The 23,922-nt window shown below is 50.6% G+C and overlaps 4 protein-coding genes across 4 annotated transcripts; 1 reads left to right on the top strand and 3 right to left on the bottom strand.

Annotated features, from left to right (window-relative positions):
• Nucleotides 1–1,165: 1,165 nt before the first annotated feature.
• Nucleotides 1,166–1,566, bottom strand: EsH8_XI_000030 (FAD-dependent oxidoreductase; the record flags this gene model as incomplete). Its single annotated transcript, XM_083273938.1, has 2 exons — nt 1,166–1,323; nt 1,389–1,566. 2 exons carry the CDS (start codon nt 1,564–1,566, stop codon nt 1,166–1,168), a joined length of 336 nt encoding a protein of 111 aa, XP_083120274.1.
• Nucleotides 1,567–2,834: 1,268 nt separating this feature from the next.
• Nucleotides 2,835–5,328, bottom strand: EsH8_XI_000029 (uncharacterized protein; the record flags this gene model as incomplete). Its single annotated transcript, XM_083273937.1, has 3 exons — nt 2,835–3,638; nt 3,703–3,827; nt 3,888–5,328. The coding sequence occupies 3 exons, from the start codon at nt 5,326–5,328 to the stop codon at nt 2,835–2,837; spliced, it is 2,370 nt and encodes a 789-aa protein (XP_083120273.1).
• A 3,890-nt stretch (nt 5,329–9,218) lies between these two features.
• EsH8_XI_000028 (uncharacterized protein) lies at nt 9,219–13,691 on the top strand (the record flags this gene model as incomplete). The annotated part of the gene is made up of 2 exons (XM_083273936.1): nt 9,219–11,471; nt 11,526–13,691. 2 exons carry the CDS (start codon nt 9,219–9,221, stop codon nt 13,689–13,691), a joined length of 4,419 nt encoding a protein of 1,472 aa, XP_083120272.1.
• A 1,548-nt stretch (nt 13,692–15,239) lies between these two features.
• EsH8_XI_000027 (uncharacterized protein) lies at nt 15,240–15,709 on the bottom strand (the record flags this gene model as incomplete). The annotated part of the gene is made up of 2 exons (XM_083273935.1): nt 15,240–15,297; nt 15,390–15,709. The coding sequence occupies 2 exons, from the start codon at nt 15,707–15,709 to the stop codon at nt 15,240–15,242; spliced, it is 378 nt and encodes a 125-aa protein (XP_083120271.1).
• Between the last annotated feature and the right edge of the window lie 8,213 nt (nt 15,710–23,922).

The raw sequence follows: 23,922 nt of genomic DNA, 5'->3' as shown, positions 1-23,922 counted from the left end.
TAGCTGCTCTAGCGGTATGGAAGTTCTCCTTTACGTATAGCTCAGGGTTTTGAGTCCAAATCCACTTGCCTTGGAGCATTGGGTCGTTTCCGTTCTGTGTTATTGCCTTCATATTGCGGTGCATCTCTCGCCGGTTGACGAACCTGTTTTCTGAACAAGGGAGACTCGTTGATAACTAGCGAACAGTTTTGTTAGAGTCGTGCCAAGGCATCACATTATCGCGTTGTTCTACAAAAAAAGGAGAATAAAAAGCCATACCGTAGTTTCTCATGGACTCTCGCTGCGATAGATATGTCAGATTTGCCAACATTCCTAAGGCATTCCGCTAGCGATAAGGCATCCTCGCCCGCTATTGTTCCCCCGTTGGCTGATGTAGGTAGAAAGCTGTGAGCGCTGTCGCCTAGCTGGACGACTCGCGACAAGCTAGAGGTCCACTTAGGCTAAGGGTCGCGCCAACATAACTTCCATAACACAATAGAGTCATTAGGGGCTGCTTTAAAGACGTTAATCACTACTGGGTCCTATAATACTAAGGCAGCCAGTTGAGCAGCGATCATACGGCTGGAGATTATCTTGGACCAAGACTCCTCAGCTGTCCCGTCATCCTTATAGCTATCAGCATTAGATACATAAGGCGTTCACCTGTCTAAATAAGGACTTACTTTAAATGTAAGAGTAACATGATTTTTTAATGCGTTAAAGTTAGAATGAGATGCGTTTTAGTCCTGTTAAACCTTTAGCAGCGTTTATATAAACTAGATCTTGGTACTTCCGCAGTGTAAACAAGTAATTTAGGTCGCTTATTAGCTTTTAGAAGAATTACTTGAATGGCTGGAAAATCTTGAACTGCCTGTATCGGAAATAATCCTCTTATACAAGCATAGCCGCTAGGAATAGCCTTGATTAGCCTTCCTAGAATAACCTAGTGGGATTTAATACCTAAACCATCTACAGCAACAACAAGGTCGCCAGTAAATCCTCAGCCGTCTAAGCTTCAAGCAGTCGCAACACCAGTGCTGTCTTTTAAGTACCTTATAACATGGGTACCAAACCCCACCATAATACCAAGCCTTTTCAATTGGCTGTATAGCATGGCGGCCACATCCTGTCGGACTATAATGCCTGCAATTCGAGTTAGATAGCTGGCATGCTTTGCGACTCCAGGCTAATTCCATTCAATTTCTCGTAGACCAAGCATAAGCTCCCCATCTTGACTGTAGAAGTTGAACAACACATCATGCTTCAGGTTGTCGTAGTCCTTTGCCATACTAGGGTAGTTGTGTAGGGTTGCCCAGGCAGACGGCCCAACGACTATAACGTCCCCTTTAGGTAACGCAGTGCAAGCAAAGAACCTACAGATTAAGAAACAGCAAAGAGTGTGTACATACCAATTGCAGACAGTTGCTCGGCTTTCTCAAGAACTATCACATCATTTCCTTTTCTCCAGCACTCAAGTGCTGTCATAAGTCCAACAATTCCAGCCCCAACTATAACGATTTGGATACCAGTCTGAGGGCTTCGGACAACCCCATCAAGAGTAGTACCTTCAGTTTGGACGACAGTCATGATGATTTTCGTGGATGCTGTAAAGAATAGATGTAACTTGGAAATGATTTTGGACTCAAATGCTATGACTTATCTTATGCGTTTGGGGTTTTTACAATGCACATGAAGCGTCAGATTATCCCATCAGGTGCGTGCCACTTGACGCCATTTTTGCCAAGCGTGGGCTACAAATAATTGGATTTATTGCTTAGAAATGTTTAAAAGTATATACCCAATTAAATAATTAGATATCAACTTTTTTTAGAGTAAAAATTGGTATTTCCAAGTGGCACTTAATGGTATACCTTATTTTGATTATGTAAGCGGCCAAGCTGGGAGAGATATAAATCCGGCAGTGTAGAGGGATTTAATAATTGAAACCTCAGTGGATCTATCTAGCTTACTACTACTATAGTGGTATAGGTAAGTTTTGTATCATCTCTAGGTAGTGCTTGGGTTAAGATCTACAGACGGCTTAAGTTTGCAACCCAAATAGGTAGAACTCGCCTAGGTGCGTGATGTATCTTGGCTTAGATAAGCAGGATAGCAAGACAAAAGACACCCGACAGGGATAAAAAACTTTAGCCTAATACTGTAGTAGGTATTTAGTGTTACATTTAGTGGCTAAGGCATTAAAACACTGCTCGTAGAAGCGGAGTGATGCCTTGTCTCTAATGCGGCAGGCGGCGGGTCGGTCGAGTTCACCCGCCTGTCTAAGAGGCCTGTATATCAATTGGCAAAATGGCGTCAAGTGGCACTTAATGGCATACCTCCTTCTGATTGTGTAAGCGGCCTAGCCGGGAGAGATCTAAAATCCGGCGGTGTAGAGGGATTCAATAATTGAAACCTCAGCGGATCTATCTAGCTTACTACTAGGCATTCAGTGTCACATTTAGGGGCTAAGCCTTGTAGAAGTGGAGTAGTGCCTTGTCTCTAATGCGGCAGGCGACGGGTCGGCTTAAGCCGACCGGTCCGTCGGTCGCGTTCGTCTGCGCGTCTAGAAGGCCCATGCACAGCCTGTTAACTGTTCTACTAGATCTTGAACTCAGCGGCGTACCGCGTTTCTTCACCTAGAAATACACTTCTAATATCCTTAATCCTCTATTTTTACATTTATAAATAGTCTTACACCTTTGGATTTATTTGTTGATTGATAACTTCTTATATTCGCTACAGGATGTTAGAGCAATAGCTAGTAGTGCTGGGAGACACGAAGCAGCATGACCTAGCAGTCTTGAGCGTGAAATGAAATCTATTTTGTCCACCGCCCGTCTACGGGCAAAGTCTATTCAAAAATTCCGTATCTCTAAACTAGTTCGACTCTTGCCCAAACTCCGTCTGATCTCAGCGTCCTCATTCTGCTTCTTAACATTGTCCCATCCAGGCAGCTTGACGGCATGGTCCAGCGCGACCGGGAGGCCCCTGTGCCTGCCACGGATCATCATCATGATCATGACCAGCTTTGAGCCCGTGTACCAGCCGCCGGCGAAGCTGAACGAGTGGTCCGGCAGGCCTATGGACAGCCCGATGTTGGTGTATCCCGACACGATTTCGAACAAGAAGTTGAAGACGCTGTAGGAGCGCGGGTCCGCGATCGAATGGGACGTCTCGATCAGTGTGATTAAGAATAACGCGAAGGCGATGGCCCAGATATCGTGCGACAACTGCCCTCGGAGGTGCTGCGACACGAGGCTCACGTGGCCCTCGGGCGTAGAGGCGGAGCCCGGCGGCGCGTTCGGGTTGTCAAAGTTGATGGCAGCAGACCGCTTCAGGCGCGGCCTCGCCGTCACACCAACGCCCTGGAAGTTGTTCATCCTGCTCTGGATCTGCTTGCCCACGAAGGAGGTGCCACGCCGGCCGATGGCGGCTAGTTTCTTGACGGGCTTGGTGGAAATGCCCGACTTTGCTTGTGACAGGCCTGATGCGGAAACTGCCGTTCGCTCTGTGCCAAGGGCATGGCCAAACGTCGGTTGAGATAGGAGGGGCCCAAAGGTTGGCAGGAGCTCATCTGTCGACTCGTTGGCAGTTGAGTCTGGGTCCTCGGATTTTTCAGGTTCCGTGGTGTAAATTCCTAGTGACCGTTCTTCGTACACCTTGAATCGTGTCGTGTCAGTGAGAAGAGGATTGTGCCTCAGCTAGACTAGACATCCCACTTACATTTGAGTTTCGCATGACGATAATCTCCGGATATGCGGAAATGTACATTACGATGACCCACAGGACCAGAACGTCAAAATAGAGGCTTGACACAGGAACAACCGCAAAACCTGCGGAAGGGATGCCTGAAGGCAGAGCAGTCAGTCAATTTCTAGGCAAAAAGGGAACCACTCTTTGTGACTTACTCAGTGCCTGAAAGACGGCCAGCCCGACACGCTTTCCAACCGGGTATGCCTCAATAGCAGAGTTGCCGATGCTAAGAACCAACAACAAGACCCAGTCCATAATCGCGATGGTTGAGAACATGGTGACAAAAACAAAATTGGCCTTGGCAGGGAACATCATCATGTACAGACGACGGGGGTACTTCACGATGAAATCGAAAGCTTCCTTCCAGACAGTGTACTCGTCGTCATCAACAGATATCTTCAAAACCAAGCTGCAGAAATAGACGGTTGCTCTGAGAAACGCAGGGAACGCAGCATTTCCAGCCAGGGAAAGGATGGTAACAATGGTCAAGACGAAGGCATCGTTGTCAAAGGCTGCCACGCCTGCGTCAAGGAGCGTCATTCCAGCGTTATTGAATGAAGAGATGGCGAGAAAGATGCCAGCCCACCAGGAGTTTTGAGAATTGACGGCCGTTATACTCTGGCTGTGCACGTATGACCAGGCGCCAAGCGTGATGGCCCCAAGGAGCTGCCAGAGGACAAAGTAGACGCAGACAATGGTAAAGAGAATCTTAAGCGCCCGGTATTCGACGCCACCCAAGTACTCACGTTGTTCCTCCGTGAGGTCGAAGAACTGGCCGTTCCTGCCGACTGACTTCTTGTTCTCGTGGATGAATGTTTTGAAATCGAAGCTTTCTGAAATGTGCTGGTGGCCGTCGTCACGACTGAAAGGCCTCCGCCTGGTGGTGGCATTCGACTTGGGCGAGAGCGGCTCGGTGGAGCTGGTGGAGACGCCGAGCTTCTGGCCCTCCTCGATGGACTCCAGCATGCCGGATGGTGCAGACTCTTGATCGGTGGTCTGGCTTTGGCTCCGGTCGTGGCCCTTCTCGCGGGATGTAGACCCCGTGAGCTGGAAGGCGTCTGCCTCGGCCTGCCGCTCGTGTCTACCCTTCTTTTGCTTCCGCTTAGACCCCTTAAAGGACGACATGACAGGAAGACCAATCATGGCTCCAGCCATGCCGACTATGGTGCCAGTCTTCTTGATCCTCCTGTTTCGTTCGGCTTCGACAATGTCCTCGAAGCGCTTCTCAAAGACGCGGGCGCGGAGCCAGATGGTGAAGATGGAGACGAAGACGGGACTACCAAGAATCATCATCAAGGCTATAATAGCCTGCTGGGCGGTACTGAGTTTGCTGATATCGACCGTGTTGAGTCCGGATGTAGTAAAGGCGGAGATGACGAGGAAAAGACTATCGATGAAGCTGACGCTGTTGGCCGGGTGTGACAGTCCGTGAAAGATGCCGGCAAAGATGAGCCCGGTCAGTATGAAGTAGGCGTAGTGAACTGTGATGAAGTTGACCGGAGGCAGATATGGCCGAACGGCGGCCCATGATTCGACCATGCAGTCCGCCGCGGCGGGATGGTCGGCCTTGAACTTTTCCCATGGTCGCCATGCCATCGCTTCCGATGCTCACCCAGCGGTGGTGATGGTGTGCGCAAGTGACGCGAGCAGACAAGGCACGGGCAGCTTCTCGTAATGCGCCGGTACTTGGGATGGGAGAAAAGAAGGGATTAGCCGTGCAGGAAGAGAGAAGCTTGGATGGATTGTCGGAGCATTATCTTGCCGATGCCCAAACGCAATTGACGAGGAATCGTTGCGCTTCCCCCTGATCGACTGCAGGGCTGGCAGGGCGCACCAATGCCTGGTTTGGAATCGTATCCGATTGGCAGTCTGCAGGGGCGGCTTGACCCGGGCCCACCCATTCTAATGACAGCTCATTACCCGTGAACAGGGAGGGGCCAGGGCATTATTAGACCTCAGGTAGGCCAGTCGTTTCATAGGGCGCTGATCCTTCATCAGGTGCTCATGTTGCCAGGTCTCGCTACTAAGGTCATGATCTATTTATCAGATTAAACGGGCTTAAAGCAGTGTGAGGAACGACCCCGGCGGAATCTATTTCCGCCGAGGCCTAAAGTAGCAAAGGAGGCCCCTACTGTGAAATGGTTCGCGCGCCAGGGGCCTGAATGGTGACGTGTTGATTGCTTGGTCCTAGTACTACTCGATGAGTCTTTCGGAACTACGTTCCTCAGGTACCTGGCTCACCCCGCTCAAATCGCGCGACTTCAGGCCAAGCAGCTCTTGGATAACCGACGAGTCGTCTCTGATTCAGCCATCTAGATTGTGCGAATTGAATCGTCGGTTGGAAAGATAGTGGAGCCACGATGATCAGACCGTGGCCCGAAATCCCCTCGCGACGCCCATTCCATCGATAGGGGCCACCGACCGCCGAGAGACATGGTGTCAAGGGTTGCGCCATATACCAGATAAGATATGATAAGGTATAAGCCACACCTAAGGGGGCGGGGGGAATGGCCCATGGCACTGAGATGCGCATGCAGTTTCACGCCGGAAGAGGTTATTATCGTCTTGTTTGCACACGGCAACAGCCATCAGCTCATTGGTTCTGCTTGTGAACCGTTATATTGGCAAACTGCAGAGAGTACTCGGCCATGCATGAAATTTCGGAACGTCGTATGCCTGCCTGAGGTACTTGGGGGTGGTTTACCCCATCTTGGTAGTAGATCCGGAGTTCCCGCACCCCGCCCAACTGTCATCGGCGCTGACGCTCAGGAAAGCTTAGGTCAATAGTCACTGCTAGCTGGACTAAGTTCATGAATGCCAAGTCCGGGTCCGGATGGGCAGGGAACATGAAGAAGCCCCCTTGAGGATGCAGCCCAGGAATGTCCCAATAACTGCGACAGTTACAGCGACGATTTCTTGCTGCCGCATGAACATTGCTACTCCCGGTAACTCGCCTCAATTCCGCACGCACCCAATTGCTAAAGCCGTTGCCGCCAACACCCGCCTCAAATGCCGACTACGCAGACCCGGTCTGGGCCACCCCACTATAGTTCAGATGCGGGGTAATTACCCTCAACGAGGAGAGCTTGTGGGCCATCCAACCGTACCGGTAGTCTTGCAGGAGATCTCCAGCGCAGAGAAGCCCGTGCGGAGGAAGCTTGCGGCCAGCGGTTTGATGGTTGGATGGAATGAGATTGGGTTTCCTCCAGGGCCCAGCCTTGGTCAGCTTGGGATTATTGGACGAACATATTCGGGCTGGAGTAAATCGGACCAACACAAAATACTTTATATTCAGGGGTTCATTTTCCCTCCCAACGCATACCGCTGTCTCTAAGACCCTTTTCTCGGGGGTGTTGGAATTCGGGGCGTGGGTTGTGGGTGCTTGGCAGACAGAGTGACACACTGGACGAACCGTCAGTCACGGAACCTACAGGAAGCTAGACGCAGCGAAGGGGCAGATTCGAGGCAAGGCAGTGCTAACCCATCTTGTGCCGGCGGTTTGTTTGTGGGTGCCGGCGCCATTCTGATATCGGCTCTCTAGAGGCATGCATTCCGGCAGCTGCCAGCCGAGCCGATGCAACGAGCGAGGCTCTCGAGTTGGATGATAGCAACCATAACTTGTTAGCAATCCCAGCCTCGTAGCTAAAGCCGACGTGACCGAGGACGAGGAAAAGGATGACGGATCATAGGCGTAGTAGACAGTTTAAAGTCAGCGAACGCTACCAACCACGACGACGGGCATATGGCGAGGGTCAGTGGGCGGAAAAGAGAAAGTAATTGAGATGCAGTGAGCATGTGGTTGGGTCCTCTGACGGTCCTGTCCACGGTGCTTGTTGCCGCGTAAAGTCAGCTGCACCTATATCGAAATAGAAATATCGCCCTCGCCGTAGGCTAAAATACGAGGAGACGTGAACACTGCTTAGCCAGCGGCTGTGAGTCGTGTTGTAGCCGCTAAGTCGTGCTATCGCTATCACTTGGCGCCACGACGCATATGCGCCTTTTGCGACATGCATGATGCTGAGCCACAAGCAGTGCAATAGATGCTTGTGATGGCCTAGGGACGCGGAACACCTTAAGGTTGGTCGGATGCCGTCTCTCGCAACCAGGGCAGCGACGAAGCGCAGACATGGCGTACGGTGATGTTCAGAGTCTGGGTTCAAGCGACATCAGTATTTTAAGCTTCAAGAAGATCTGCATTCTGGAAGTATTGCGACGAAGCCGGGTGTCGCTGGATGGTCCATCCGCGGCCCCTCCCGCATACTACTATACTGCTGTAAACAAGCTACGGCAACCATTTCCGCTAAGAGTCAAGCTGAATAAGAGGTCTTATGTCCTTCACCCCGCCTGAGGGCATAAGGCCGGTATTCTCAGATTCTAATCATCAAGTACGGAGCAACGGCATGCACAATGTGCAGCTGTCTTAAAGTGTACTATCTGAATGTCAGGAAGAAAATGACGGAAAAGGCGCTGTTGTGGCGAAAGATCAGTAATAGACCAAGAAGGCCAATATGACTCGCAGTCTTCCACCCGGAAGAAAGACATCGCCAGGAGGTAAAGTACAACACAAACGACGCAGATCATCTATAGGTTGGAACCCTGGAAGGCACACCAGTCGCGCGAATGTTTGCAGCAGATTAGGCTTAAAAATACCCGAACCATGGTTAACCATAGGTACCCATAGTGGTGGTTCGGTTTTTATGGGTAAACCATAAGCGTGGTTCATAGTTGCATGGGTACTGTAGACCGTGTAAACTATAGGGATGGGTAGGAAAGAAAACCATAGAGATGGTTTATAGTTATTTACTAGCAATAATCAATTATAATCATCTTCTCTAAAATCCCTAAAGTTTATTAAACACTAAATAACACTTAAAATAATTTTTTTACCCATTAGTTATAACCATATAAACCACAAACCACACATGCTAAAATTACCCGTCTACCCACACTACCCACCTACCCATATGGGTAACCGTTTCAAACCATGGTTTGAATGGTTTGAACCACAGGTGGTTACCCATGGGTATTTTTAAGCCTACAGAAGATTGGCCTTAATGCCTTGAGATGCAGTGAAGAGGCCCGCTGGCCAGGTGTCGTTGCAAGGAAGAATGCAGTCATAATCGACTCATCGGTGAACATGTCTCTATTATTGCTCCACTTGTTGCGTCTTCTCGGCCCTTTTTTGTGCCATCGGCAGGATCCTGGCATATGCCGCCGACCGCGTCTGCTCCGCCTCAGGCAAGCAAGCCTCTTATGCCAGCGACATGACCAAACCCACCAGACTCATCTCGCGAGATTGTCGCATCTCCCTATGGCCTAAGAGGCTTGCCCAAGATTTTACGTGTTTCGCCAGTCACCCTCCGCTTGCTGACATACGAACGCGATAGAGCAACTCAGGGCCGCACGCTCTTGCTGCCAGGCCGCCGCGTCAGGTCTGTCGACTCTCGTTGCTATCGCACACGCCCACCACATGTCCACCCGAAACGATGCGGCTCCTATATCACGAAGAAGGTGGGGAAATCAGTGTTACTGCCGACTTGGTCGACGCCAGCACGATACCCCCTTACGCGATCCTGTCGCATACTTGGGGAGCGGTCGACGAAGAGGTGACCTTCGACGACCTTGCAGCGGACGCCGGCAACGACAAGCCCGGCTACGAGAAGATCAAGCAGTGTGGACAGCAGGCAAAAAGCGACGGCTTGCAGTACTTCTGGGTCGATACCTGCTGCATCGACAGGGCGAACAAGGCTGAGCTCTCGCAGGCTATCCGATCCATGTTCTACTGGTATCGTAACGCAGCTCGATGCTACGTCTACCTGCCCGACGTGCCTGCTTCGCCCACCGTAGTCGACGGAGCAGCCAGCTCGCCGCCTTGGGACTCGGATTTCCGACAGTGCAAGTGGTTCACGCGTGGCTGGACGTTGCAGGAGCTTCTCGCACCCAGCGTTGTTGAGTTCTTCTCGCACAAATGGTACAAGCTTGGTGACAGAACATCACTCAAGTCCCAGATCCACGAAGTCACGACCATCCCGCATCATGTGCTCGAAGGGGGCCCCCTTTCTCAATCTAGCGTTGAAGAGCGGTTTCGCTGGAGACAGGATCGGCACACAAGGCTCAAGGAGGACGCAGCGTACTCCTTGTCCGGCATCTTCGACGTTGAGATGGCGCCTGTCTATGGCGAAGGCACGGAGGAAGCTTTCAGACGGCTTCGTGATGAGATTCGGAGGCGGGAGGATTGCCTCCGTGACCTACGCCCTACGGATCCTCGCGACGATAAGAAGCGCATCGAAGACACAAAAGGCGGTCTGTTGCAAGGCTTGTACCGCTGGGTGCTCACCAACAGCAGCTTCCAGCAATGGCGCAATGACCCACAGAACCAGCTGCTGTGGATCAAAGGCGATCCTGGCAAGGGCAAAACCATGTTGCTCTGCGGCATCATCGACGAGCTGCAGAAAACGGTTGCTGGCGCCGCGTCAGTGACATACTTTTTTTGCCAAGCTACTGACTCGCGCATCAACAGCGCCACGGCTGTGCTGCGAGGACTGCTGTACTTGCTTGTCTGCCAGCAGCCGGCGCTTACCGCGCACGTTCGCAAAAGATACGACCAGGCGGGCAAAAACATGTTCGAGGATGCAAACGCATGGATTGCCTTGTCAGAGACCTTTGCAGATGTGCTGCAGGATCCGAGCCTAGGCACCACATACATAGTCATTGACGCGCTGGACGAGTGTGTTGGCGATCGGTTGAAGCTGCTTCAATTTGTCGCAAAGCAGTCGTTCGCATCTTCCCGCGTCAAGTGGATTGCCTCGAGCCGCAACTGGCCAGAAATTGAAGCGCACCTGGAACGGGCAGGGCACAAGCTCAGCCTCGAGCTGAACGCGGGGTCGGTCACAGCAGCGGTTGGAATCTTTATCGAGCAGAAGGTGGACCAGTTGGCGCAGAAGAACGAATACAGACCAGAAGTCCGGTCCGCTGTGCTTGAACACCTGACTTCGAACGCCGACGGTACCTTTCTCTGGGTAGCGTTGGTGTGTCAAAACCTCGACATAACACCAAGATGGAACGTGCTGAAGAAGCTAGCCCTTCTCCCGCCTGGACTAGACACTCTATACCAGCGGATGATGCAGCAGATTAGCAACTCAGACGATGCTGAGATTTGTCAGGAGGTCTTGGCGACGACTGCAGTCTTGTTTCGGCCAGTTAGCATCTGCGAACTGATTGCGCTTGTGGAGTCACTCGGAGATCTTGGTGATGATCCAGAGTCGGTGCGACAGATCGTCGGCTTCTGCGGATCGTTCCTGACTCTGCGAGAAGACACGGTCTATTTTGTGCATCAATCTGCACAAGACTTTCTCTTTGCGAAAGCATCGGGCGACATCTTTCCACACGGAATCGAAGCCGTCCATCATGGAATCTTCTCTAGATCGCTTGCGACCCTGACAAGTACATTGCACAGGGACATGTATAATTTGAGGGCGCCAGGATTCTCTACTGACGACGTTGAGCCGCCTGCCCCAGACCCACTGGCAGCGTCGCGCTATCCTTGCATCTACTGGGTTGACCATCTAGACAGTTCGAGACCGAAACCTCGGGCGAATAACGTTGAATGTCTGCAAGTCACTGGCATTGTTGCTGAGTTCATAAGAAAGAAGTACCTGTACTGGCTAGAAGGGCTCAGTCTGTGCAACAGCATAGCAAAAGGCGTGGTTTCAATAGCAAGGCTATACTCTCTAGTTCAGGTACGGCTTGCACAGACGCTTCTTTGCACTTGTAGTGGTTGCTAAAACAGTCAGGACATGCAAGTTGGGAATGAGCTTACCGAGCTTCTCCAACATGCTCGTCGATTCATCATGTACCACAAAGGCGCAATCGAAAGCTACCCTTTACAGGTATATCATTCTGCATTGTTGTTCAGTCCGACAGGATGCACCATCAGAAGTCTATTCCAGCATGAAGAGCCGGATGGAATCACTATCAAGCCAGCGATGAGTGATGCTTGGGGTGCATGCCTCCAGACGTTTGAGTACGGTAGCAGCGCTTGGTCTGTAGCCTTTTCGCACGATTCGACTAAACTGGTGTCAGGGTCAGATGATATGACCGTCAAGCTGTGGGACGCAAGCAGCGGCATATGTCTACAGACGATTACAGGACATGATGGCTCTGTATACTCAGTAGCCTTCTCACACGATTCAACCACGCTAGCGTCAGCGTCAGGTGATGGTACTGTCAAGCTGTGGGATACAAGAAGCGGCATATGTTTACAGACGTTTACTGGCCACAGCTCCTCTGTGAAGTGTGTGGCTTTCTCGCACGATTCCACCAAGCTGGCATCAGCTTCAAGTGACGGGATTGTTAAGCTGTGGGACGCAAGCAGTGGCACATGTTTACAGACGCTTACAGGCTTTACCAACGGTGCCAATTCTGTGGCTTTCTCACATACCTCGACTGTCCTTGCAACAGCATCAGGCGGGCTCCCTCCCTTGCTATGGGATACAAGTAGCGGCGAGTGTCTACAGCGGCTTGGTGGCTATACCAACGCCTGCAGCTCTGTAGCCTTCTCGCAAGACTCAACCAAGCTAGTATCAGCATCATACGACAACACGGTGAGGCTATGGGATTTAAGCACCTCCACATGTCTACAGACGTTCACGGGTCATGGCGGACTTGTTAGATCTGCAGCCTTCTCACACGACTCAACTAAGCTGGCGTCAGCATCAGACGATAACACTATTAAGCTATGGGACGCAAGCAGCGGCGCATGTCTACAGACATTTCTAGGACATAGTAGCTTTGTCGCCTGTGTTGCCTTTTCAGGCGACTCAACTACGCTAGCATCCGCGTCAAATGATGGGACTGTCAAGCTGTGGGACGCAAGCAGCAGAATATCTTCACAGACATCTATAGAGCACTGTGATAGTGTTATATCTATAGCTCTTTCACCTGACTTCAGTAAGCTAGCATCAGTGTCGTATGACAAGACTGTTAAGCTGTGGGATGCTTCCAGTAAAGCTTTACTACACACTTGTGAAGGCCACAGTAATTCTATCTACTGTGTAGCCTTCTCGCACGATTCAAAGAAGCTGGCAACCGCATCATATGACAACACTGTCAAGGTGTGGGATGCAGGTAGCGGCACATGTTTACAAACGTGTATAGGCAGCAATTATTCACTTAGTTCAGTAGCCTTCTCGCCTGATTCAAGCAAGCTGGCATTTGCATCAAACGACCCTACGTTTAATATGTGGGATACAAACAGCGACGCGTGTCTGCAGACGTTTACAGGCCATACTAGTGATACTACGTATGCAGCCTTCTCACACGACTCTACCAAGATAGCGTCAGGGTCACATGACAGGACTGTCAAGCTGTGGGATGCACACACCGGCATGTGTTTGCAGACGTTTGAAGGACATGAGAGTTCTGTGCAATCAGTAGCCTTCTCGCCTAAGTTGACTCAACTAGCATCCACATCCTACGACAAGACTGTTAGACTCTGGGATGCAAGTAGTGGGGTGTGTCTGAAGATATTTAGAGGCCACAGCGATCGCATCCCTTCTGTAGCCTTCTCGCACGATTCGAGTATGCTGGCGTCAGCGTCAGACGACAAAACTATCAAGTTATGGGACACGTGTAGCGGCGCTTGTTTACAAACTCTGAAAATCGGCAAGAGTCTCTCAGTCATATCCTTCGACCTCACCGACGCGTATCTCAACACCGAGATAGGTAAAATCGTCATCAATAGTCTAGAAACGACAGACAGAGCGACGGCCGCTGAGCCCGCGTCCCCCCAGTATCTAGGCATTAGCCTAAGCTCAGACAACAGGTGGATCAAGCATCTGAGCAAGAATGTGCTTTGGATACCATCAGAGTATCGACCTATTTGTTCTTGCGTGAATGGAACCACGGTCGCTATAGGCGTTGGATCAGGTAAAGTGTGGACCTGTAGTATCGACGTCTAGGGTTGACTTTGTACACGTTCGTTGCTCTTTTAGAGTAGGATATTACCAGACAGCTGGTTCTATTCAACTCGCCTGAGAATGATCTCTAATGTTAGTAGGGTTGTTGCGATTAAGTAAATTCCACACGTAACAACTTGATGTCTTGGTGCTTCCTGTACATAAGTAGTGGTGTGCTCATCTTGCATAAACTATCAGGGCTCAAGTTATTGATTTGTTCAGATAGTTCTCTCTACTAATAACTATCTTCGGATTATAATCTACACAATGTGTCTGAGCAAGTCGTGCATCGAATGGGCGTATATCCATCAACCGGGTCGTACAGGGGAATCGCAAGCTCCAGATATCGCACGTCTGTTGTGTGACGGATGACGCGACCGAGGTCCCTGGGTCTGAAAGCGTGGTGTATATACTGGAGTATAGTAGACCCAAACAATGTGTTGATTGTGAGCGTGTGCAGTTTGTAGAGGGGGGGAAGCCCCCGTATAAAGGACAGATTGAAGCTCGCCGGTAGATTGGGACAGAGTGCTTTGCAAGGCGAGCGCGTGGAGCCCGCCGAGCGAATGCAGGATGTTGAAGTGGCCTCTATTGGTGATGTCGAGCTCCGCGAGTACTGGAAAACGCAACGGCTGGTCTGCATGCTGGGGAAACAGATTGCCGATCTCGGCCGGGATGCTGATATAAAGACGCCTGAGGTTGTGGTTGCAAATACATTCCACATTTTTTCCAAAAAAGAAATACACACTTAGTGTTACCATCATCCCTTTCTAAGCTTGAAACTGCATTCACCCTAGACCCCTGCCCCCCTGCCTATATAAAGCATCACCCATGGCCAGCATTGTCATTGCTGTAGTTGGCGACACAGCGGTCCATGACATATATACGCCAGTGGAGTTTAAGGTTGGATACCTTGCTCAGTAGGCCGCGAAAGTTTAAGAGTAGCTTCATGTCATCCTCTATCTCCCTCTTCTTGTTCTTTTCTTCTTTTCTATCAACATCTCCTCCTTTATAACGCCCTATTAATCTGTATAAGCAACACCCTGTGGTACTTTAAACAGCTGCTGTCGCTTCTGTTGCAGCGGCGGTCTAAAGGTAGAGCTGCAGAGCTGACCCTACCTGCTGATTGGTTTAGTCAATCCTATTATACCGTGGCTTCACTAAGAGCGGTGCCAGGCTAGAGGCGGCGTCGCTACAGAAAAGGGAGATGTGTATTAAACAGTTAGACCTAAAACGACGCAGCAGCATTCCATTTCAGGCACCACCATCATTTATCTTTACTTACAACAGGGCGTTAAAGCAGTAGAGAATAATGAGTTAAATAAAGAAGGAGATAAAGGAGTAAAGTTTAAAGGGCTAGCTCCAGTATATAGAGAAGCTAAAAAAGGGTGATAAGTAAAAAGCATATATAAAGGTACACTATACTTATAGCGGTGCTTCTAGATACATTTTTATACATCAGGCGACATACCTAAGATGTCCTTTAGATATATAGAGGCTATTCCTACCACCTAGGGCCTTCTGCTGCTTACAGTTGTGTTCACTGAGGAGAATTTAGGTGTTGGCGCTGCAGATGTAGATGGCATCGCCTGAGGACGGGTGGCTGAGGGACCTGGTGTAGCAGCAACATTGGCAATTTTTGGCTGGTCGTTTCTACCGTGTTGCAGAAGAAGGAGGACCCGGGATAGTTGCTCCCTCGTCAACCCCCAGCAGACGTCATCGTCGTCAGTCTGGTCAACGCCGTGGCCGGCGGCATCATCTTCGCCGCCATTCAGCTCGGACGGGTGCCGCATGAAGAACTCAGCCGTGAGCCGCCTCTCGCGCAACGTTATGTCCTGGAAAATCACGCGTTTTATAGTGCTGCAGGCGAGGGCCGACTCGTTGTCGGGTTCAGCGTCATCGCCGCCGCCGGTGCGGGCTCGGTACGCCTGGAGCTCCTCCTTGGCGGCCCACAGATCGCGGAGGATTTTCGTTGATCTTCCGATAGGGTGAGGATATCGAGGCGTGGGGCCGGGACTGAACATGAGAGAAAAGACGTGCCGACTTTGCGATGATGGGAGCATAAACACCAGCGCTCGCAATTTCCCCAGACTCAATAGGGGCAGCATCATTATCAACTGATGCAACCTCGGGAGGCAACCGAAATAGAATGCCACTTGAGGGTGTTTATGCCGGATTCAAAAGGATGTTGCAGGATGGTATGCAGATTCGCGGCATGGTCGCAGCAGGCCTCAAAATTTCCTCTAATTTTCAAAAACTTGCTCTAGTAGACACAAACAGATTGGTCTACCTTTAGTTGTTAGTCTCTTCAGCACTTCTTGTGCCGTCAACCGCACCGACCCAACCTACGCTGCTGACACAACCCCCCTCTAATCAACACCGCTTACCGCAAGTCCCAGTAGTCCTCGACACCCTCCCAGCAGTGCGGGCGGGCTTCCAGGGTTGGGAGTGCAACAGGCATCATGAGCACTGCATACAATGGTGAAAAGAAGCTCCCGAGTTGGAAAAGGAGCAAAACACGGGGACGGGGCTTCAGCGCCGTGACTAATCACTTCCATTCCCGTTTCGATGCTTGTTCTGTTCTCTTGTCCGACCACCCTTCCTCTCCTCTCTATATAAGCTAGACCAACCCGTGAACCTGCCACATACGACCATACCCACTGGAGAACTCGGGATCCCGTCCGCTCTCCCATAGATAAGCCAGTGAGGGCCGGATTAGTAGTTGGGTCGGTGACGACCAGCGAATACCTGGTGTTGTATGTTTTTGATGCTATGCCTAATTTTTGTGTTGCGTTATTTAGCTCCACAAACATGGCGTACTCGATCACCTTTTGAGCGGAGAGATTCGAACAAGATGAGGACGCCGGTAGATTATAGTTGAGTTATAGAACTCTTTATTGACAACTCCATAGTCCCGGGAGGGATGAAGTTAAACGCTGAGGGCCACCGGTTGTAAGAACACATGACTAATAATCAGGCGAGCTGTTGCCAAGATAAACAATTCGCGATTGTTCAAGAAGACCTCTAGGGAAGCCGATTTCTATCCTGTAGAGGAATCAGAAACGTTTGAGACGACTAAGGGCTTGCAGGCAGGTAAGTTAGCCGGTGACGGGAAGTAAGATGATCCAGTTGCCGCTCCTCATTGCGCACATCGCTTGCAGCCCGTTTACCTTCGCAACGCAAGGACCTTTTTCGGGGTTCGGGGTCATGCTGGGCAATTATGGGGGTTTCGAGGAAATGAACACGTTGGTATCACAGGATACCCGTACGGGTAGTAAATCTATCGAAGAACAAAACTGGTACTGTATTCCGTTGATTGTGTAGAAGGAAGAAATGAGAGACAGCCCGCGGAAGCAGCAGTTGTGAAGATATCGCCGTTGGCAGCCCGGAGGAAGAATCTCTGGGGCCAACTGCTGCCGCTTCCCGTGGCCTGACCGCCTGCCCGTATTCTAGCTGGATAGTCCAACGGAACCTGACGAGAACAACGAGATTGTAATGGCCCTTTTATACTTGCACTTCTTTGCTATTTCTATTTTTAAAATTCCAGGGCAATCACTTTAGTTGGTAATAAGCGGCTGGCGCTTAAATCAACCCACCTGTTTGCCTGCATGGCTCGGCGCGGTGTTTGGCGCAACCAATGGGAATGTGGCTGTGAAATACTTTGGAAAATCAATTCTATCCTCGGCAAACTTGTCCGCAAAGCCTGCGGGTCTGAAAAGTCCGTCGAGGACTTGGTCGACAGGGCCACCGGACAAGAAAAGAACAGTGGCGGGGGTGGTGAGCAGGCCTGACGTTGGAAATCAAGCATGCCCGCCCGGCCGAGGAATGAAGATGAGAGGAGGATTCAAGGATTCCCGAAACCCGAAGTTGCTTCTCTGCCGCCGCCGCCAATGAACCAACCGGCGACATGGACACTTCCAACCCCTCATTAGCGCCTCCACCAAAAACAGACGGCTCGACCCAAAAAAACAAAAACATACAACACCAGGTATTCGCTGGTCGTCACCGACCCAACTACTAATCCGGCCCTCACTGGCTTATCTATGGGAGAGCGGACGGGATCCCGAGTTCTCCAGTGGGTATGGTCGTATGTGCTTGTAATCGGATTCAAAATTGGTTATATTGTCTTGCCAGACCCACCGGTTGTGTAGGAATCATTACACCCTTACCTCTAGCCGACAGCGTATACAGCCCAACACTTTTTAGTTCAAAATTGCCCTTTTCAACCAGTCTGTTGCCGTCTCCCACACTCAGCATCATGGTGAGCAAGCTCCCAGATGTCACAGGGGCGTCTTGCTGCTCGGAACGCGACCCCTCTCTACCCGGGTAGCTCCTCGTCATGCTCAGGTGTCGGTCTTCCGCCCTTAATCAGGCGTCGTGGAGCTTTCAGAAAAGCGTCTCGGCTTGTTCTAGTCATTTTTCTATCTAGTCAGCGCAGATTCGAATTAAGACGGGATGAGGTTGCGTGAGAGAAAGGAGAGGCTCCGGCATGGGGAGCATAACGTCCATCATGGACATAACTCACCAATCAGCATGATCCTGTTAATATATCGAACGTTTCAGCGGAGATGACAGCTCTTGGAAGTCGTCGGGGGGGAAGCTGAATGCGAACATGCGGAGGCTGCTTTTGTTTTGGGCGCCGGGTCGTGCATTAGCCATTGTCGGATTACTCAGCCAGAATAGCGGCAGGCAATAAGCAGCAGCCAGCAGCCGCCGCAGCAGCGGAACCCGGAGATCCAACCTCCGGGCTGCCAACAGTGATATCTTTACTACTGCTGCTTCTGCCAACCTACTTACTCTTTCGATTACCTCCCATACGGGTAACCTGTGATTCCAACAGCCATAGCTCAACCAGCGTGGCTTCACGAGAGAGCGGGAAACTTTGACGACTAATAGAGGGATGTGCAATCAACTAGCCCTGTCGGGAATTTCGCAAACCAAGTCAACCGCCCGGGTTTGCCCCACAGTTGCCAGACAACATCGCCAAGGACTTGACCTCTAGTCAGTGTTGAGGCCGATATAGCCCTGGTTTTACGAAGATGACGCCCCAAGTACCTCTATTAAACTTCGAGGGCGCCACTATGCCATCCCTTTTCTCGATCAGTGGCCATAGCTGAGACAGAAGCTCAATTTATCGCCTGAAAAGCGCATTCAGGTTTATAAGCTGAAACCTTTTCATTGAACATCCCTATTTCCAGGCCGACTCGGGTTGAGGAGGTGTTCAAGATTGAAGCAGCCACCTCATTAAGCTACAATACCAGCGTTTACAGACAGAGATAAATCATTATAGACATGGTTTCAACCGAGACTTTGTTGTGTCCGGCTATAGAAATGATAATTTCCATTGGAAATCATTCATATTTTATAGCCTCTGTTTCTGAAACTGATTGCAGAGCAACTCGAGCTCCTGGATTTGTTCCAGGTTGACTCAATATTCAACAAGATGACTCTGGTTGAAGTAAAGTCAGTCACCCCTAAGCTCCCCCCGGTCGTGCCACATTAATACAGGGGTCTTTACGACACAACCGTCAGTTTGAGGAGGTTCATGATACATGAAGATGCAGCCAAAAGAGACAAGGATTTATTAAAGGCCCTTAAACGGCATGCCAATAGACTATGACTTTTCACGAAGGGATGCATAGCTAAAAAAGCTGATGCCTTTGAAACAACCCTAACCCTGAAACGAAGAGTTCTATAACGCCAACGCTAGCTTAGCAACGTCACATGATGCTACAGCATTGTCTTCGCTGTGACGGGGGATGTGGACCGTCAAAGCCATGCCAAATTTAGCCTTAGCGTCAAATTGAACGTATGGCATATACTCTGCCAGGTTTGGGTGTGGTGAGCCATATTCTTGCGACTCCTTGGGTCCAGCACCCAGCTACCATGTTTTAACCATCTGAAGCCAAAAAGGACAACTCGACCGCTTGTAATCTTGCAAGACTGAGAAGCGACTCCGGAGGCTGCTCTCCAAAAAAAAAAGACTGAAAAGAATCCAGGGAGTTTTAGACGAGCCATTGGAGTCCGAGTCTTTAAGATTCGACACGACAATAGTGAGGCGCTCTATCAACTTCACCTAATGCTCGGGGATACATAAGAGAATTTATACTATCTTAGAGGACTAGAGATAGTCAGGTATCTAGAAATTATGTAGTTCGCAGCTTGCAAGATGTGATCGACAGCTTCCACGTCAGAAGAAGCTGCGGGCAAGTTCGAATCAAGCCCATTGGGTGGGGGTGCACACACAAGAAATGACACAGCAGATATTGCGCCCGGTTCCGGGCAAGAATACCCTTTCAAAAACTTGGACGGCGTCACACTGTGGTTGGGAAGGTGTAGGTTCACTGAGGGCATCAATGCCGCAGGGAGGAACTGAATAGGCAAGGTCCCCTTGCCTTACCAGAACATGGAAGAGGGAAATATGTTTCTGGGTCGGTTCCTACGTGAGCGAAATCGTGCCTGAGTTCGATGCGGATGGGGGCCTTTTTAATGCATTATTCTCGGCTTTGGAGGGTTTTTGCCGTTGAATGGCGTCGATAATTTCCAGTGTCATATGGAAAAACTGGTCGGCGGCAACTGCCATGAGCATCAGGCCGAGATACGAAAGGATTTGGTTGCGCCTCGTCGGAACCAACAGCATCTGAAACCAAGACGTTAGAAACTTACAGGGCTTCTAACGATGAAGATAGGGATGGAGACAAGCCATGCCACGATTTAATGGGGACCAAAGTCAAGGCACGTACCGGCTGGCAGTGTATGGGCATCAGCTTGTGTGCGTAGCCAGTGTGATTATCCAAGACTCCTGTGCGGAATAGTACAAGAGTCTCAAGTACGCACCGCCGATGCGCAAGTCTCGTACACTCGCAACACTGCCAATATATGCATTGAGATTTTGCAAGGTGGCAACTTAGGGATTTGAAGCCAAGGTAATCGCCAAGACAAGGTTCCCGCCATCCTAAACACATGAATGGAGGATACGTGGTCCGGGCCAACAGCCATGATCGGCGAAGCAACAGCGATATATGCTCGTTTAAACTATCTTGGCTTGCATCAGTCGACGCCCGTTAGGGTCCGGCTCTCTCTAGTTGACGGCATCTCGTCGCAGGGCATCGATGACCCCGAGGTCCTGGCGGATCATGTCTGGGTGTTGGTCATATTCCGTGTTAGTATAACTAGTGTCGCATCGTCAAGCACAGGACAGCGAGAGCTGGGAAGATTTTCAGAAAGGCAGCGACAGAATTGATGGACATATAAGCCATGACGAACAAGTCAGTGTGCGGTGCGTGCCCGTGACTGTGGTCGAGCTTCTCGGCCGAACAAGCTAGTTGTGGTACCTTGGGTACCTTAGTCACGCAGCGGCATTCGCTAGCTGACGGTGCGGACATGCATGATACGTCTCTGGGCAGCAGCTATAGTGGCTACAGCAGCCACAGCTCTCTCGCTACACCCTGTCCTTGTCGGTGCATGACGCATGTCACCTGAACCAGACAAAGCGTTGTTGGCAACCAGCTGTTGCTGGGAAAAGAGAAAGAAAAAAAAAAGAGACTAGATAACGGATATTTTGCACACCAACTTTATCACCGTCACCTCCCGCAGAATCGGCAGACTTGCCCGCCCACCCATCTCGCGTTTGCGTCTCTCGACCCTCATCAACCGCAGATTCTCTATCCATCTCAGTCCCTTGCTGCCGACTACGCGGACTATTTTCCCAAGGCATGATGACTCCAATCAAGACGCGAAGTATGAAAGCTGCTAAAACCCGGTCCTCTAGCATCGCCGTGGCCATTCTTCCTCATTGTCATCTTGCTCACCAGCGCGCTGGCATCGGGATGTTGCTTTTTTTAGCAATGACAAAAGCGAGGGACTTGTGGCAGTATGAGCAGCAGTGGCTGGGCCCAGTTTTCAGCATTGGTTGGACAGACATAGATACAGCCGTCTCCGCGTTCCAAGGGATATATCGAGTTTTTATACAATACTCATACAATTGGCAAGAAACTCGATCTTTTGCAGCAGTTCAACATTAGTGTCACGGGACGGTTAGATAAGCGAGCAGTACGTACTTTATGCGGCGATAAGCCATGGCCAATCGTGTTACACCATTCCCGCTCCACCCGCCAGCCCTCAATCGCCTGTCACTATGTCCGCAGCATCAACACCGCCACCACCTTCATCTCCTCCACCAGAACTGGCTCCTAGTCCCTCCTTCCCTTCCATCCACTTAATTCAACGATTACCGCCTCACGAACGTCTGTATGTGCCGCCGCTGCACTGGACCACCAAGGAGAATGAATCGGAGAACATTCTTGTCTAAAGCACGATTGATATCAAGTGGCTGAACAGGTACATCTTCTCTTCGGCGATGCTCGTGATTGTTCGCACCCTGACGCCATCCAGCAAATGTTCCCGCTGCCATGCTTGACAAGCTCGCGCATCCCTAACAGGCCCCTCGCGTGCCTTCGAACTTACTCGTCCACTCGAGCGAGAATCCCTTGCAGCCTATTTTTTCCTTCCAAGAACAGCTGCTACAGACCATCTTCTAGCGAACCTTAAAGCGATCTCAGCAGGTAGACACAGGAGATGACAACAGCATAGTGCTGTCAAGAGTCTTGTGGAGGAAAGGAAGGAGTGCAATGTTTAGTAGGAGCATACTATTGTATAATGACGATTATGATGACAAGATTATTTGCACAATTACAAAATCACTGTGTCTCCGACTAAGGACGCATGTACTGTGAATACCTACTTTGTTGTCTTGGCGCTTTGAAGATGGCGTGTTTGATTCATTAGGGGTGTAATGCATCAGTATCCTTGATTTAAGTCGTCTTGTGTACCCCTCGACCGGCAGGCAAAGGGGCAGAAATGCTGCCCGGGCGGGACGCTCCAAGCCCGTCACCATCAACACAGAGGATCAATCTTTACGCTAGCGTGGGAAAGCTTAATCCGACCTCCAATGAATGGGCGTGACGGGCAAAATTCAGTGGAGGGGCTTCCGGGCTGGTCGCAATCTCAGGTGTCGTCACGAAAGGTTCTGTGAGATCGCCACGGCCTGGTCGTGATGCGCCTCAGCTTAGGTAATCTTCACAAAGTCGGCCATGCAGTCAGTATGCGTACGTTGTGCCCATACCTATGCCCATGCTGCCCATGCTGCCTATGCTGCCTATGCCGCCTATGCTGCCTATGCCAACTATGCCAACTATGCCAAATGCCCATGCTAATGCCTCCGTGCTAGCCGATGAATTAGTTGCATGCTTAGTGCCAACTTTAGCCATGCTGTAAATCTACGTCATGTCAAGAGTCACTTCCCCTTCTGTTCAAACTTCGACCAGCCCCCGGAGTCCAACACCGCATGCTCGCCATGCTCATCGTCCCCGACAACTCTTAAAACGGACCCCCCACCCCCTCTTTTCGTAGGGTTCATCGAGAGAGAGCACTCGACGACGCCCTCGACACCTATCCACTGTCCCCATCGGCGTTGCCATCGTACTCTCCTCTCACAGCCCGCGCTTCGTCTGCATCAAGCCAACCGCGTAGACCTCGGATATTGAAAGTGGTCTCGCTAGGGGGAGGGCTTCAATTTCCTTTAAATGCGCGGCCCCTACACGACTACCAATCTAGTTCTACCGCACAAGTCACTAATGCCACCGAGACGATTGAGATAAGCGAGGCGCATGCACTTGAAACTTAACTTCGGCAAGAGTAGTCTCAGCTGGCTATAACTATACTACCGCGTTCGTCTGAGCCTCTCTTAGTTAGGCCATGGCCTGTCGTGTTTAGGGGAGACAAAAGAGATAGAGTAGTGTGAGATAGACCTCCTCTATGCGACCCACAAAATCAGAACCTTTATACCTAGTGTAAAAACTACACAGCCCTTGTAGTTAAGCCACTGCTTGAAGTAGGTTGGCCACAGGCCCTGTGGGACATCTTAGGTAATCCAAGTCCACTCGTTTTGGGTGGTCCTAAGATTGAGTCTACACGTTCCTCTTCCACTGCTGCTCCCCTCCTACGTCAAGCTTGCGATCACTTTGAGGACCGGCCTCGGTGGGTCACTTGTGGAGCACAGCACCGTATTGCCGTCCAGACCCGTCCGCCTCACGAGAATTGGCACGTCATTTTCGCAGCGACCAAAGAGTGTAACGCGATGCCATCGACTGAGCGCTCCAGTCCCTCGTCCCCGTATGTGAGCCACCCGAATTGAAGCTTCAACTATTACTTGCAGTTTCCTGATCCAGGATGTTCT

This window comes from Colletotrichum jinshuiense, chromosome 11 (assembly GCF_051148585.1).
Source record: "Colletotrichum jinshuiense chromosome 11, complete sequence".
Taxonomy (NCBI): Eukaryota; Fungi; Ascomycota; class Sordariomycetes; order Glomerellales; family Glomerellaceae; genus Colletotrichum; species Colletotrichum jinshuiense.
Note: the sequence above shows the minus strand (reverse complement) of the source record. Positions and strands in the feature narration are given on the sequence as shown.